General features: G+C 42.7%; 1 protein-coding gene across 1 annotated transcript; it reads left to right on the forward strand.

Annotated features, from left to right (window-relative positions):
• The first annotated feature begins 331 nt into the window (after positions 1-331).
• Positions 332-10,106, forward strand: MGME1 (mitochondrial genome maintenance exonuclease 1). Its single transcript, XM_075707775.1, has 5 exons — positions 332-344; positions 5,313-5,915; positions 7,097-7,319; positions 7,782-7,914; positions 9,158-10,106. The coding sequence occupies exons 2-5, from the start codon at positions 5,378-5,380 to the stop codon at positions 9,290-9,292; spliced, it is 1,029 nt and encodes a 342-aa protein (XP_075563890.1). The 5' UTR covers positions 332-344; positions 5,313-5,377; the 3' UTR covers positions 9,293-10,106.
• Positions 10,107-14,555: the final 4,449 nt, after the last annotated feature.

Raw genomic sequence — 14,555 nt, forward strand, 5'->3', positions numbered from 1 at the left:
AGGGCAGGCTGCTGCTTGCCTTCATCCAAGATGGTGGCGCAATGGTGGATTTTTTTTTCCCCCTCCTTTTTTTTTTTTTCCCCCCTTGCTTTTAAAGATTTGGGTTGATCTCTTCAGAGGTTTTCAAAGAACACTGGGGGGAAAAAAAACAAGAGAAAGAGAGAAGGCACGTTACCTCACCGCCCCTCTCGGGGGCCCCAGCGCCGAGCTCCCCCAGGCCTAGCGGCGGGGGAGAACTACAAATCCCGGCAGGCCGCGGGGCGTGCGCGCGCGCAGCGAGCGCGTTGGCGGGGGCGCGCCTGCGCACAGGAGGCCGCGGCGGTGGCGGGAAGCGCGGCGCGGAGGTAACGGTCGCCCTGGGTTTCCCTCTCCGGGGCTGTTGTTCGTGAGGGGGCCGGGGCCGGGGCGGCGGCCGCCTCGGTGGGTACCTGCAGCGCTCCGCAGCGTGGGGAGGGGAAGGCGGACCGGGGCTGTGCGCCCGGTGGTAGCTGTGGTGGTGAGGAGACAGGGTGCTCCCTCAAGGCCGGCCTTTTCATCAGGCCTGGGTTAGGTGAGGGAGAGCAGCAGCCTGCTCCGGCTGCTGGGCCTGCAGCTCCCTCCTCCCGTGGCCTGCCCCTGCACCCCAACCGCACGCCTGGCAAACGTGTGCCCACCCCTGCCCCCGGCTCTGTGACCGAGCGGGCCTCATGGCGGGGCAGCCCGGGGCTGGGTGGTCATGCCCGCTGAGGCAGTGGGGCAGGCCCGCGTCGAGCTGGGCTTAGCCAGAACGACTTCTCCCTGAGGGGGTGAGAGGGAAGCCCTGCACAAGCGTAGGCTCTCCAGCGTTCTCTGGGATTTTCAGGCACCTGGTGCCTATGCAGGAAGGTTGCCTATCTGCTGGAGGGCACTTGCTGTCCCCAATATTAGGCCAGCTCTTTCACAGATTGCTTTGCCAAAACCGCTGACTTCGTGTTACAATCCTATGTCCCACTAATTCCCTTCCCAGTGCTGAAGCTTGTTGTCCCTTTGGTTCAGCATAGGTCTGTGGGCTTGTGCTTTAAACTGAGTTGCTAAATTTAAATCTGCTTTTTTTTCCCCTTGCTCTGAACTTCCCAAAAGAGGGAGCTGTATTTTTAACCCAGATAGGTTCAATGATTTCATTTACAAACTGCAAGGAACCAAGGAAGAGAGGTTGGGGGTAGGGAATGGGCAAGTGTGCAAATTCGTAAAATTGATATGGCTGTTAAAGCCCTGCATTATTAAGCTGTAACCAGAAAAAAGAGAAAGTGGTCATTCCAACCAAGAAGATAGGTTACTGTTGCCTTTCTACATCAAATAATAATACTTCTTCCCAGAGAAAAGCCTGTGATGTTAACTTAAAATTATACCTCCATCAGTGGATTTGCTCCCCTCAAATTAGGGACACAGGGCAACAGATCTATAACTACGTTTAGTAGTGCTCTTTCTTATTATCTCTGAAGTAATCTAGTGCTTTTGTTTGCTTGATAGGTGTCTGTGGAGAAACAGCTGTACTGATTATTGTCTGAAACCATAGCTGGAGGAAGGTTTTTATGGATGTGAACATTTTCTTAAGTAACCCTTTTTGTTTCCCTCATTTAGGCCACTCATTTCTATCCTGGAAAAACTTCCTCAGTTGTGTTAGTGCAGTTGTTGTTCGAGCTGCAAAGTCAACTGGCTTGGAGAACTTAAGTCCTCTTTTGTTTTTTTTTTTTTTTTCCCCTCCCCAGGTTATTTTATTTGTGTTCAGTTCTCCAGTGTGGCTCATCATACAATACTTGAAGCAATTCTGCCAGTCTACAAATACAAACTGTTTCAGAGAGAAGGGAGACACTTCTTCTGAGAGAAATATCAATTAAATTCTCCTCTTTATGTGTGAGAGTCAATCCAGACCACTCCAGCTCCATTTCTTTCTTGTAAATTTGCACAGAAATGCCACAGTAATTTATTGAAAAAACACATGATTCTTTATTCTGCTAGATACAAGTGTTCTTTATTTCTTAGAAGTCCTAGAATCTCTTTCCTTCTGTAGAACAGCACAGCAGCTGACAAACTCTCCCAGTGGTTCAGTTCACAGAGCGCGCAAACATTTCCACAGATATTAGTCCAGAACAAAATAGGCTGTTAATTTAAAATTCATGCTAGACATTACTGAAACACTGCATCAGTGTTATAGTAAATTAGCTCCAGGACTCGTAATATTCCATATTTTAACAGCCCCATGATTCAAAGCACTGATCTGGTATAAATTTATTCCCTAAAAAATATTGAGGTGGCCGCTTACTGCAAGTGAACTTTATGCTGGATCAGGTATCATCTTGCTTCCTGCAGCTGACACAAAGCCAGAATAAACTTTTTCTTTTGTGTTCTGGCTAATGTAACAAATACAGTGTCATCAACCCAGTGTTTATTCTGTTCTGATTAATACACTTGGGTAAGCATATTAACAGTCATCAAACAATAGCCTGAGAAACTACAAGCTTGGATACTGTTACATTGGAATAAGAGTATTTTTTTCCTGTTTTATTTTAAATCACAGCTTCAGCTGCTCTAGTTAGAGGTAAACCCCAAGAGAGGAGAGATTAATATTTCTGCACTGCTTTTTATGATGAAAAAAATATGGTGAAGCAATTTGCTTATGGTATTAAAGTCTGACCTTTACGTATCCCTTTGCTGCTTTTACTGGGTTTTGTTACCTCCTGCAGCAAACTGACACTTATTGTAATGTGCTAACATTGTTCATTATTTCTTTTTCAGCAAAGGGCAGATTCTGTCAGGTAACCAATCCCATTCCAACAGCAAAAAATCTATTAAAAAATGTGATTGTCTTCTGAGAAGAATGAATTGCTGTAAATGCTGGCATAGCAGCTTTGCAGAAGTGAGCTGCTTTATGATAGTAAAATGACAAAACATGGGGAGCTTCTTAAAAGTAAATTTCTTAGAACAATTGGTAGTAATAGTGAAGACATACAAAATTCACTGACTGAAAACCCAACAAGAACTGAAAAATAGAAATATGTATACTTCATGAAAAGTATCTCTTTATGCTGTTACAAATTTCTAGTGAGCTAGAAACAGCTTTTTGACATCATGTAAGACATGAGAGGTAACGTAAAATTAAACTTCCTCACATGTCCATGAAATGAAGCAGGGCAGAACTTAAATTCCAGAACATAGACAGTCCCAATTTCTTGCTGCTGTGTCCAAACCTGTCTAAAGCAGGTTGTTCTATTTTTTTGCAAAACTTGCATACTTTTGTGGCAATAAAATGGCCAAAATTGTCTGGTTTGTCCTTTGGTAATGCACCTGACTGCACTTTTCTCATGTGCAGGCGGGAGAGTAGTTTTGACAGGAATCTGAAGGTCAGAGGATGCTCAGAGTGAGAGTCATGTCCATTCTTGCTGTTGAACACTGGAAAATGAGAAAACAAGCGCAACTTCAGCTAGTCCAGTTCTGCTGGATAAGGAAAGCAGATTTAGATGTGGTTCAATATTAAGTGTAGTGTAATGATTAAAAAAGGGAAGTGACACATTCAAAGTATCTTAAATGGTAAGGTTTCCCTTGTAAGGTAGCTTGTTTTATATCTAATCAGACTATAAAAAAATCAGTAGCAGAATTAACCAGTTGGTACTTTCATTATTTTCCTCTATTACTCTTATGGAGCATGAAGCAGTTTTAAAATCATTAACTATTTTGATTGATATGCGTTGTAATTATTGGAAACCCTTACTAAAGACTGAGTGAGATCATCTAACAGCAGTATGGCAAATCTGGCTGTAGGGCCCCTGGTACTGGGTCAGAAATGCCACTGCTACGTGACACAAAGTTCTGATCCAACCTAATTGTGTTTGCCTGGTGCAGATTTGCTTTTGACAGGTTAATTTTGTATCGGGTTACATGCCATCAGGTTACAGAACTGTTATTATTTGCCCAAAACATACAAAGTCAGCATGAAAATGTAAAGCCGGTAAAGAAAAAAAGCTGTGTGTGTGCCTACTCCTACAGATGGAGGGTTTTGTCCTTCACAGATGAAGAACAGTATTTATGGAACCGGAGTCCAAGGTCTTAGCCTCTTGTTACAAGACGCCTTGATCTCATCAGCTGCAGCCGATACGGCCCCATTTTTGCAAACTGTTCTGTGTGGCAGATGCCTGCACCCACACGTTGGTGTCACTGCAGTTCTGCGTGAGTGTGGGATCTGTCCATTCAAAATAAATCCTCCTACCACATTTTTGTTTTCTGTGGCACCTACAGTTTGGACAGTGTATGAAATGCTATGTAAGAAGTGTGGGAGAAGAAAAGAGTAACATTGAAGTATTTTCAGGAACAGAACACTGGTATTAGTTGGCAATGTGCATTGCCTGTATTCTTTATTTGCAGTGGATGGAAGGGAACTTCGTAATGGTAAGCAGATAACTCTAAGTAGGAGAATCGGGGCTCAATTCTGCAAGTATTTAGTGTTGATTTAAATGCCACTATTCAAGTGTTTACATTTTATCCATGTGCATAAACTTTCCTAGGACTTAGCACTGTGTTTACAATGTGGTTTCGAAACCTATGCTGTGAACAATAATTCTGGTATACTGTTTTTGCTTTTAAACTTCCTAAGTATCTTAGAATACAACTATGTTTGAAACTCAGTTTAGAAAAATATGTTTATATTTTACTCTGATCTTTAAAAGATTTACTTCAATCTGAAGATACTTGCAGTACATCCAGTTTCTCTTTGGTTTTCCCAGTCTCAGGTCTCCCAATTTCAGAATGCATATACTGCCACTGTCTGCTTTGTCTCAGGTATACAAAAGAAAACCGTGGTTTTATTCTGCAGAAGGTACTTTTTCCCCACAATCCCCTTAAGTTGGGCATCCACTATAAACTTAGGTGTTTTTAATACCTCACAACAATGGATTTGCTTCATTCTCTTCTGCATAGCGCTTTTTTTTTTTATTTCCTCCTCCCTCTTTTGGGGGGTTGTTTGTTGCAGATCAGTTTTTTCTGTCTACTTTCATGACAGTTCTGACAACTGTTGCTGTAAGAGCATCCTCTGCTGCAGCTTTTGCTACTTGCAACATCTTTATGCATTTGCCCTGTTTCAGATTTTGCAGACCAGCACCAGCTCTTTTCAGGATCATTTCCTCTTTTCATTGCTTATTGGTTCTTTCTCTTATTGTATTATTCATCTAAAGGATTCTTGGTGGCATAAGGTGTATGAAGACACTTTATGACCGTAGCAGTTCTTTGTTTGGCAAAGGGCAAGAAGAAGGTTGATGGTACAGTTTTATGACTCTAGAAAACACAAATTTCTTTTTCTACAGGGGGAAAGTATGGTAACCTACAGACTGTTCCTAACAGAAAAAAGAAAACTCTTAACTACTCACAAATGCTTCTTGTCACAATGAAATTCCTACAGCTACTGTCCAGGAAACCGGGGAAACTGGAAATGCTTTTTCAAACACCTTTTTGCCAAAAGCAGTTCCCATATATGTGTCTGGCTACATCCACCTGTCTTTATAGTAAGAAGAAAAAATTGAACAGTTATGAACAAGTTGACCAAGAAAAATACAAGAATTTGGTCTACTCTGTTACATCCTACAAAACCAGTGCCCAAACACCAGAGACAATATTCAAAGAAGACAATTTGTTATACGGGCCACCAGATAAACACAGGCCTCCAGTTAAAGCTGAAACAAAAACTCCCAAGAACTGGGTTCCTTTAGTAAACCCCAACAAGAGAATTCCCGTTCTCAACAGTGATTCAAACCTCCCCATGAAAATCGCTTTACAAAAAACAAAAATGCCCAGTGTTACCCGTGTTCTTCAACAGACTATTTCTCCACAGCAAGCCTTTTATCTAGAAAGATGGAAGCAGAAAATGATACTGGAACTTGGAAAAGATGGTTTTGCAGAGTATACTAAAAGTAAGTAATAACAGTGTGATTGCAAAGTAGAAGCAATAGTCTGGATACGTGTTTGGGACGTGCTAGCATAGCTGCAGCATCTGGCCCTACAAGTCAAGTGTTTTGGAATTCCATTAAGTTGTTTCCATTTCAAGGGGCGAGAACAAATTATGAGCATACTTGTTATCAATGAATGTAAGCTCTGATATTTGTTCTAGGATCACTAAAATGGATTCAGAAATGTGTGGGAAACAAGAATGAGACTGTAGACATTCTTTGCTCTATCCTGTCTGCCTCTCCTTTATTTCTCTGTTTGCTGGTATCTATTTATAAATACATGTTTTCCAGCTGATGTTATTGAGTCTGTTGGCAGATACAAAGCTACTTTGTAACAAGATGGAAATAAGCATTCTGAAATCATATCATCTTGAGTATTTAAAAACCTGTGTGTCTTGCTGTTTATGTTGAAGTTCCTCAGTAAGTAGTTTATCCAGTATATGTCCTCTTCTCTGAAATTGCTATGCATTTAGAGGTTTTCATTTCATAAGACCTACAAAGGTAACTTCCTCCAAGCCGTAGGACTGAAGGGGATCTGGGAGAACCTGGGGGATAGTAGGTAGCCTCTTGTAGCGAGGTTGATAAATACCCAAGTGCTCCTTACATGAATTATTATGCTTTTTAAAACTGAATATCCTGTGCTTATGCTTTTTGAGTTACTAAGCATTTCAGTGAATAAGTTGGCATAACAAACCTTACATAACTATTTAAAATTTATCTTCCTGGGAGTCATTTCTGAGATAAGCCCTTACTTCTAGAATTATGCCCATCCATTTCAGGAGGAGATTAGTTCCGTTCAAATGAACCGATACAGCAGAAGAAGCAAATGCAGGAAAAGCAGCCTAGAATAATATTTTTAATTCATAGAAATTCATAAATGCCTTTGAATAAACAATAAATTAAAAATCATATGTTGTTTCTGAGTAATTAGAGCAAAAAAGTAAAGTAAGCATTAATATAAGAGATACTAATTTCACTGTTAACAATTTATTTTTCTGTCTCATTCTCCTCCCCACATTCTTAAGCTTTCAGTACAAAAACCAGGACTGGTTTAAGAGCTGTTTGTGTAATATGTAGAATACGAGTCCATCAGGTATTATGAGTAGTGGCTAAAATGTGGGGGTTTTTTTCCACATTTTTCTTAGATCTTTTCCTCCAAGGAGAGCTCTTTCATGCAGCTTTGGAATCTATATTCCTGTCTGAAGAGATGGCAACTAAGGAGCAGAGAGAAGATGTTGCCGTTTCCGGCTACTTATCAAGTGTGCAGCATGTCCTAAAAGATATCAGCGAAGTGAAAGCTCTGGAAAGTGCAGTTCACCATGAGACTCTTCAGTATCTGGGCCTGGTAGACTGCGTGGCTAAGTATCGGTGAGGTACTGGTTCTCTAAGAAACCCAGTAATGCCATTGTTGCGTGGTGCTCCGTGGCACATGGGAGGCTGTGCCCCAAGCTGGAGCAGGTGTGTCGGTGAGCTGTTGGGGGGAAGCTGGACAGATCTCTCGGAGCAGCGAAAGGGATGAACTCAGAGGTGAACCCGGTGACAGAAGTGCTCTTGTTTCTTGTGGAGAATTTCTTACTGGAGCAGGGTATGAACAGGGCAGGGTTAAGTGCTCCTCAGCAGTTACCAGGAACTGCAGCAGATATTAATAAGTCTTGATTTTTGAGATCTAAACTACCGGTGTGGAAGAGGCTTACTTAGACATATAAGCAACATGGCATCGGGGTGAAACAGGCTGAGTGTGATACGACTTTCTTTGCTGTCCCATCCCTTGTTCCTTACTATGACTGAACTTAAGTTTAAAACATTGTCCTATCTTGTTCTCTTATGCAGAGGCCAGTTGTGTGTGATTGATTGGAAAACTTCAGAGAGACTGAAGCCATCTCTGAAGAATACTTTTGACAACCCATTACAAGTTGCAGCATATATTGGAGCTGTAAATCATGATGCCAATTATGACTTCCAGGTCAGTAGGCCTGCTACCTGCCAAGACAAGCAGCAGTGCCCATGTTATTTTAATTTCTCCCCACCTACTGCCTTTAGCACCTGCTGTCCAGCATGGAACTGTTGGTAGGACTTGCGACAAAGCAGCCCAGGCTTAGATCAGGTTAAGCTGACATACTGTGAAACAGCTCCACTACTCTTGCTAATCCTGCTGCCTTTGCCTGTCAGCAGTACATTTTCAGTGGTTTTAAGAACTGCTCAGTGGGACCCAGGGATGCTCAGCGTCTTGGGAGGTCAGGTGAACTCACAGTGACTTGGCATCTGGGCAACCCCCAGTGGTTTGTTCTGTGTGGTTTTCACTTGCGTCAAGAGTAGGAAGGGGGAGGAGAGGAAGTAAAGCAAAAGAGCGTGCAAACAGGGAAATGGGGTGCGAGGGCATTGCTCGCATCATGTGTTGCTATATCCCGCTAGCAAACGAGGGACTAAGTGATTTACGTCAAGTGTTTGCAAGCTCTGCAGTGTTTCCTCAGAGGAAAGCAGTGTGTTGTCAATCATTTAATCAGAAGACAGTGGAATAATGTTTTTGAAGACTCCAAACACAATTCTAGTCAGGCCTGCTTGGCCTGGAGGATTGTTATTTCAATACAAAGCATTGAAGGGGGAAAATAGAAAGCAGGAGAGAGCAGGGTGATTCATAGGTTCTTCAGAGGACTTTCTAGAATATTATAAAGATAGTAAGCACAAGCACTTAACAGACATGGTCCTTACAGAGTGAAATATAGGCAGTAATTCTAGAATTCTGCTATTAGCCTCCTGTCCCCCACCACTTTCTCTTCACCCCAGTAGCTATGTGGGGTTTGGATTATTGTCAAGTATAAAAGATGTCAGAACACACCTAGGTAACCATTTCCATTCAGACTGATGCTGGAGAATGGCATCAGTCTGGTTATATGACCCCAGGCAAAACCGCGTCAGTCACTGGGAATTTTACCAGCATCTGCAAGGTTTAAATAGACCCTATCACTGATACAGTTTGAGTCCTCCAGTGTTCACCAGAGTCAGTCAGAGCTTTGAACTCTCAGTGTTTGAATGTTACTCTCCAAGCATTTTATGGTAAATTATTGCTCTTTTTGTTCCCCAATTCTTATTTAAGGTACTTAATATGTTAAGGATGATGTTTTGCAGTGAGGTTTGGTGTTCAGAATTGCTGATTGAAGTTGCATATTAACACTGACTTTCTGACAGCCTTCTGGTTTTAACTGCAGGTTAGCTGTGGACTCATTGTGGTCGCCTATAAGAATGGCTCCCCCGCGCATGCGCATTTCATGGATCCCGATCTGTGCTCGCAGTACTGGAGTAAGTGGCTTTTGCGCCTTGAAGAGTACATGGACAGAAACTGACCCAAACTGAGCTATGCAGAGGCAAGTGGTCTGAGCACTGAGCCAAAGCAAGAATCCTTTGTTTAAATCTTCCATTTGAATACGTACTCTTTTTTGAGCAACTTTCGCTAATTTCTTAATATCAGGGTTTCTCCACCCCTGCAAAAAAAAGACAGAAAAATTGGAGTGGGGAATGTGTATTTGCTTATGTTGTAGGTGACTTAAGTAGACCTGGCAGGACCAAGCCGACTTAATTAATCTCTGTTTTTCCCCGCAGAGTTTATACAAGCTGAGGTTAATAAGAAAGTTTCTGTTATCAAGTAAAAATGTTCAATCAAATCATACTTCTTCTGTCATTTTTGAGAAAAAAACTGTTGCAGAACTGAGACTTTGAAAATGAAGTTGGTGAACTAAAAACTACAGCTGCATTGTCTGAGCTGAGAGAAGTGCAAATGATAAACAAATTAATATAGTAAACTGGGTTTCAGTCAGCTTAGTTCTTGCTCATCTCAAAGGTATCTATTAAACAGGCTTGTTACTATTTGTGGTTTTTCTTACAGCAACAACTGGAAAAACTGTGCTGAGAATTATAACGAAAGTTCTTGTAAGCACTTATTTAAAATACTAAGGCAAAGTGATCATTTAACAGAAGTGGCTTAGCAAAAGAGGAGCAGAATTGTAACCGATGCACTTAGAAATTTCCAGCAAGTGTTCTGAAAGGTAGGAAGTTTGACTACTTGTAGTGGCTCCTTCCTGCAGGTTTCTTAACAGGCTGCACAACCCACGTAAAAGAACTGTGAGAGCGTCAGCGGGCTTCGTACCTTAGGTTGTGAGGCTCTGTGCAGGCCAAGTCTGCAACTGTCTTGAGCTCTCCTGACTTCGCTGTGGGTCTGAGCCGACAAGGAGGCTCTCCGTGTGGAATGATCTCCAGCGTCAAGTTACAGTGCTTGCCAGTGCGACTAAGTTTCTTTATAAAAGTGGGCTTGTGACTTTGAAGGCAGGCCTTCTGGGGAATGAAGAGCTGCTGATTGGGTTTTGGGGTTTTTTTTCCAATTACATTTGTGAATAAATGTTCTAAAACAGAAGAGTTATTTTTGAAGCTAGTTTCTCTGTCTGTAGACTTGATTTTATGAATAAGCCTTGATGATGTCAGGCTATATTGCTTTGTGTGTTGCACACTTGGAAAGCTTTTTTCCTCATTCTCCTTGTTTTCTCTGAATTGTATGAATGGGTTTTCATAATAACACTGCAGATTACAAATAAAAATATGACCAGCCCCTAAGCTTCAAGGAAATCTGCAGGAACCATACCTAAAAAAACCAATGGGCAGGCTTGCTGCTGAAGAAACTTAAACCTCTATAGTGCTTAATCTCTGCTCCTTCAGAGTACTGAACTGTGGAAACCTGTGCGATGACACTTATAGTGGTACTTGCTTATTCAAACCTAGTCTGGTGATGGTATGATTACCCTGTGCTTAATTAGATTTCTATCTAAAAAGAAAAACGTGGAGACTGAGAAGCTGGGTTCAGAGATGACTAACCATGATGGCGCTGCGTGAGCACTCAGAAGTTCTACCTGTTTTACTAGTATCTTCCCACATCACAGAATTTTAATGAGTGGGTGGTTCAATGTCACTGAACACGGTCAATTTTCTGTGAAAGATAGCTCTGTGGATACAGAGGGTGGGCATAAGCAAGAGATAAGATGCCCTGGGCAGAAGCAGGAGGTGATAAAATGTGCTGAATTCCTGTGTTGATGGGGATTAGATAAATCGAGAGAGCGTGGAACAGTTGGGCAATGTTTGGGTGGGATTACCACCATCATCAGTGCATCACACGGCCATTAGATGTCTCTGAACCCTGTAAGATTTCAGCCTCATCCTGCCTCCTAGTAAGTAAGGACAAGTCTGGAGCCTGGGCAGTGCAGGCACCCGTTGGCTTCACCTGCGTTCATTTGTTTTAACAAAAGCCTTGTGTCTGCAGAAGGCTGCCAGCTTCACTAGCAATGTTAGTTTGTAAACCCATCTTTAAGTCTCAGATGAGTCTGTACCATCGGAGAGCCAGGAGAAGGCAGGCAGCCTTTAAAGACAGTAGTGGTGGAAGTTAATGGTGTCTAGCACGTCTGAAAGTCTGGCTGCCTCCGGCATCCCTGTGCGAGCTCTGGAACACTTCTGTAGAGGCACAAGCTAGTGCCAGTTTAGTCCTGTAACAGAACTGGCAGATGGCTGTTGCCAATGACATGCAAACTCAAATCCACTTTGTGACCAGTTTTAAACTAACTTGCCAGACTGTTAAATTGACATGCCCAAGGCATCTGCTACAGGGTGCATCTGTCCTCCGCAGAAAAACCAGCCAGACAATCAGGGCAGTCACTCCAGCCATATCATCCAGCTTCTCAGGGCTTTCCTCCATCCAGAGCGGTTTTAATTCTGTGTACAATTACAGCGTCTTTTCTCTGTTGCAGTGAACGCTTCTGTCCTGGTTTTGGCTGGGATAGAGTTAATTTGCTTCCTAGCAGCAGGCATAGTGCTGTGTTTTGGATTTAGTAGGAGAAGAATGTTGATAACACGCTGATGGTTTAGTTGTTGCTGAGTACTGCTTATGCTAGTCAAGGACTTTTCAGCTTCCCATGCTCTGCCAGGGGCACAAGAAACTGGGAGGGGGCACAGCCAGAATAGTTGATCCAAACTGACCAAAGGGCTATTCCATACCATATGACGTCATGCTCAGTATATGAACTGAGGGGGGTTGGCCGGGGAGCAGCGATCACTGCTCGGGAACTGTCTGGGTATTGGTCGGCAGGTGGTGAGCAATTGTATTGTGCATCACTTGCTTTATATATTGTTATTATTATCATTACTATTTTACTTTATTTCAACTATTAAACTGTTCTTATCTCAACCCAGGAGTGTTTCTCACTCTTACTCCTCCGATTCTCTCCCCCATCCCATCGGGGTAGGGGGAGTGAGCGAGCGGCTGCGTGGTGCTTAGCTGCTGGCTGGGGCTAAACTACGACAGCTTCTTTTGACCGAGATCACATAGATGGACCACCTTAATGTGTCTGTAGTTCTTTCGGCAGGGACATGCTTTGGCAGTGATATTGGAGGGAAATCAAAAGCCGTGTGTGCTTATGGGGGTGGGGGGGGACCCTGCGCGTGTGCACGCGCAGACAACACGTGCACGCAAAATGAGTCCCCAGCTCATTTATCATCATCATCACCAGATAGGGAGGGTTTCAGCTGCAGCTCTGCTGCTCCAGTGCAAGGGCTGAGGTTTCAGCAGAGCTAAGTACACAAGTCCTCTGCAGTTAGGTGAACGCTACTCACTTTCCTCAGGGGGGACTCTACTCAACAGTCCCACCTAGGAGCAGAACGCAACAGTTTCGTTTCATGGCTGAGACTGCACTGAGCGGTTTGCAGGGGAGCGTTGCCAGCACAAGCGGCTGAACCAGCTCTTAACGCTTTTCTTAGCCAGGCAATGTCAATGTAGTTGCAAACATGCAAGGTTCGCTCAGAGGAAGCCACCTTCCATTTATAGTATTCGGTTATAATGGCATGATCTCAGAAGAACTGGGGATCCGTGCAGAGGCTTTAGCTCTTTTTTGCAAAGTAGGGATCTGCTAATTTACCTCAGATGCTTTTTTCCCCCTGGGCTTCCCATTTATTAAAGTATTCTGCGAACTTTCCTATTACATAGGATGACAAGTTTGTTCTTTACGCAGTAGTACCACTTTATTATCCTCATTTTCAACGTCCCAAGCACCAACACTTGTGCTGAATAAAGTATTAATATAATTAGAAATGCTTTAAAACTCCTAAAAGCTTTTTCCCCACAAAAACCCAAGCAGATGCCTGTACAAAACTGAGGCAAATTGAGAAGACTTTTACGAGTCTTGCAGAGACGCTCAGAATCTGTCATTTTAGTAGTAATGGCTATGGAGGTCCTAGATGGGTTAATTTTCAGCTCTTGTTTCAACGTATATAGAATACAGCGTATCCTCCCTGAATGCACAGCTTTATTTTGAGCACGAAATGAATTTTTGGAATTTACAAACTAAATCCATTAATTGTTACGCATTTAAATTGATGTAAAAACCTGTTTAGTGATTGTGTCCATTAAGTTAAGAGACAGATGAATAACATGCGCTTGGACCAGAGTACCTTGTGGTGGCTGAGGAAGTTACCACCCCACCCTGTCGCTCCTAATATAGACACCCAAGTGCCCAGTAAAGGCTGCAGCAGCTTGTGAAGAGTCTTAAAGTGCCAGGCAGTTTCAGCGACAGGAGTTATATGAGCATCCCTCTCCCCGCCCTTTTTTTTTTTTTTTTTTAAAATCCCTAAATTCACACTCAATAGTCTCTACAGGCTACCCTCTTGCTTGTCCTGGGTCAACAGGAGCTGGAGCAGGATATAGGGGGAGTCCTAAATGCACAGCGACGTAGTCCCTCATCATCATCGCCGCCACCTCCTTCCCTCATAGCATCAGTCTCACTAGGAGCCTTCTAAACGGACAGTGGCCAGATTCATGGCTGATCTCATGAGGCAGACAGGCTAAGTCTCCCCCTTCACTGCATTGCACTGCTCTGTTGTATTAGTGAACAGGGACTTGATCATTAAAAAGAAAAAAAAAAAAAACCAAACAACCTCCCTCCCTAAATGAACACACACGCATACATACACACCATAAAATACACACAAAATTGCATTTCATCGTGACAGAAAAATACATATCTTCAAGTCATTAAAGTGTTTTCTTTGGGTTTCTGGGTTGATGTTGATGCATGTTAAAAGGATGTGGTAATAATCTCCAAAGTGAGCGTGACAAGTCTGGGAAAGTCAGAGTTAAGGTTACACTTAAATCTAAACATGATAAAATAAGTTCACAGCTTAAAGTACCTAAAACATGACTGGAAGTCTGCCCTGGAATAATGCCATTCGCTAGCAGAGAAAGGTTGAGAGGAAAAAGTTCTGCATCCTTTAAAAAAAGTTTCAGCTCACCTTGGATCACGCTTCCATAAATCATTAGTTTCCTGCATGGGGGGCAGAGTTAAGGTTATTTGCACATTTTATCTTACTTGCTGATACAGCGTACGCCTGTTCTTAAGACCATTTTAATTCATTTTGCGTAGAACAATGTACTAGTAGCTGCTCTTACGTGGCACTTTTCACCCAAACCTCTCAAAAGTAATTTGTACGGAAGGTAATGGTTATTATCTTTATGAAATACGCTGGGGAAAGGTGAAATGATCTGTCAGTGGCCACTCGGATGTGTGGCAGAGCTGAAAC

The sequence above is a fragment of the Pelecanus crispus genome, chromosome 3 (genome assembly GCF_030463565.1).
Source record: "Pelecanus crispus isolate bPelCri1 chromosome 3, bPelCri1.pri, whole genome shotgun sequence".
Lineage (NCBI taxonomy): Eukaryota > Metazoa > Chordata > Aves > Pelecaniformes > Pelecanidae > Pelecanus > Pelecanus crispus.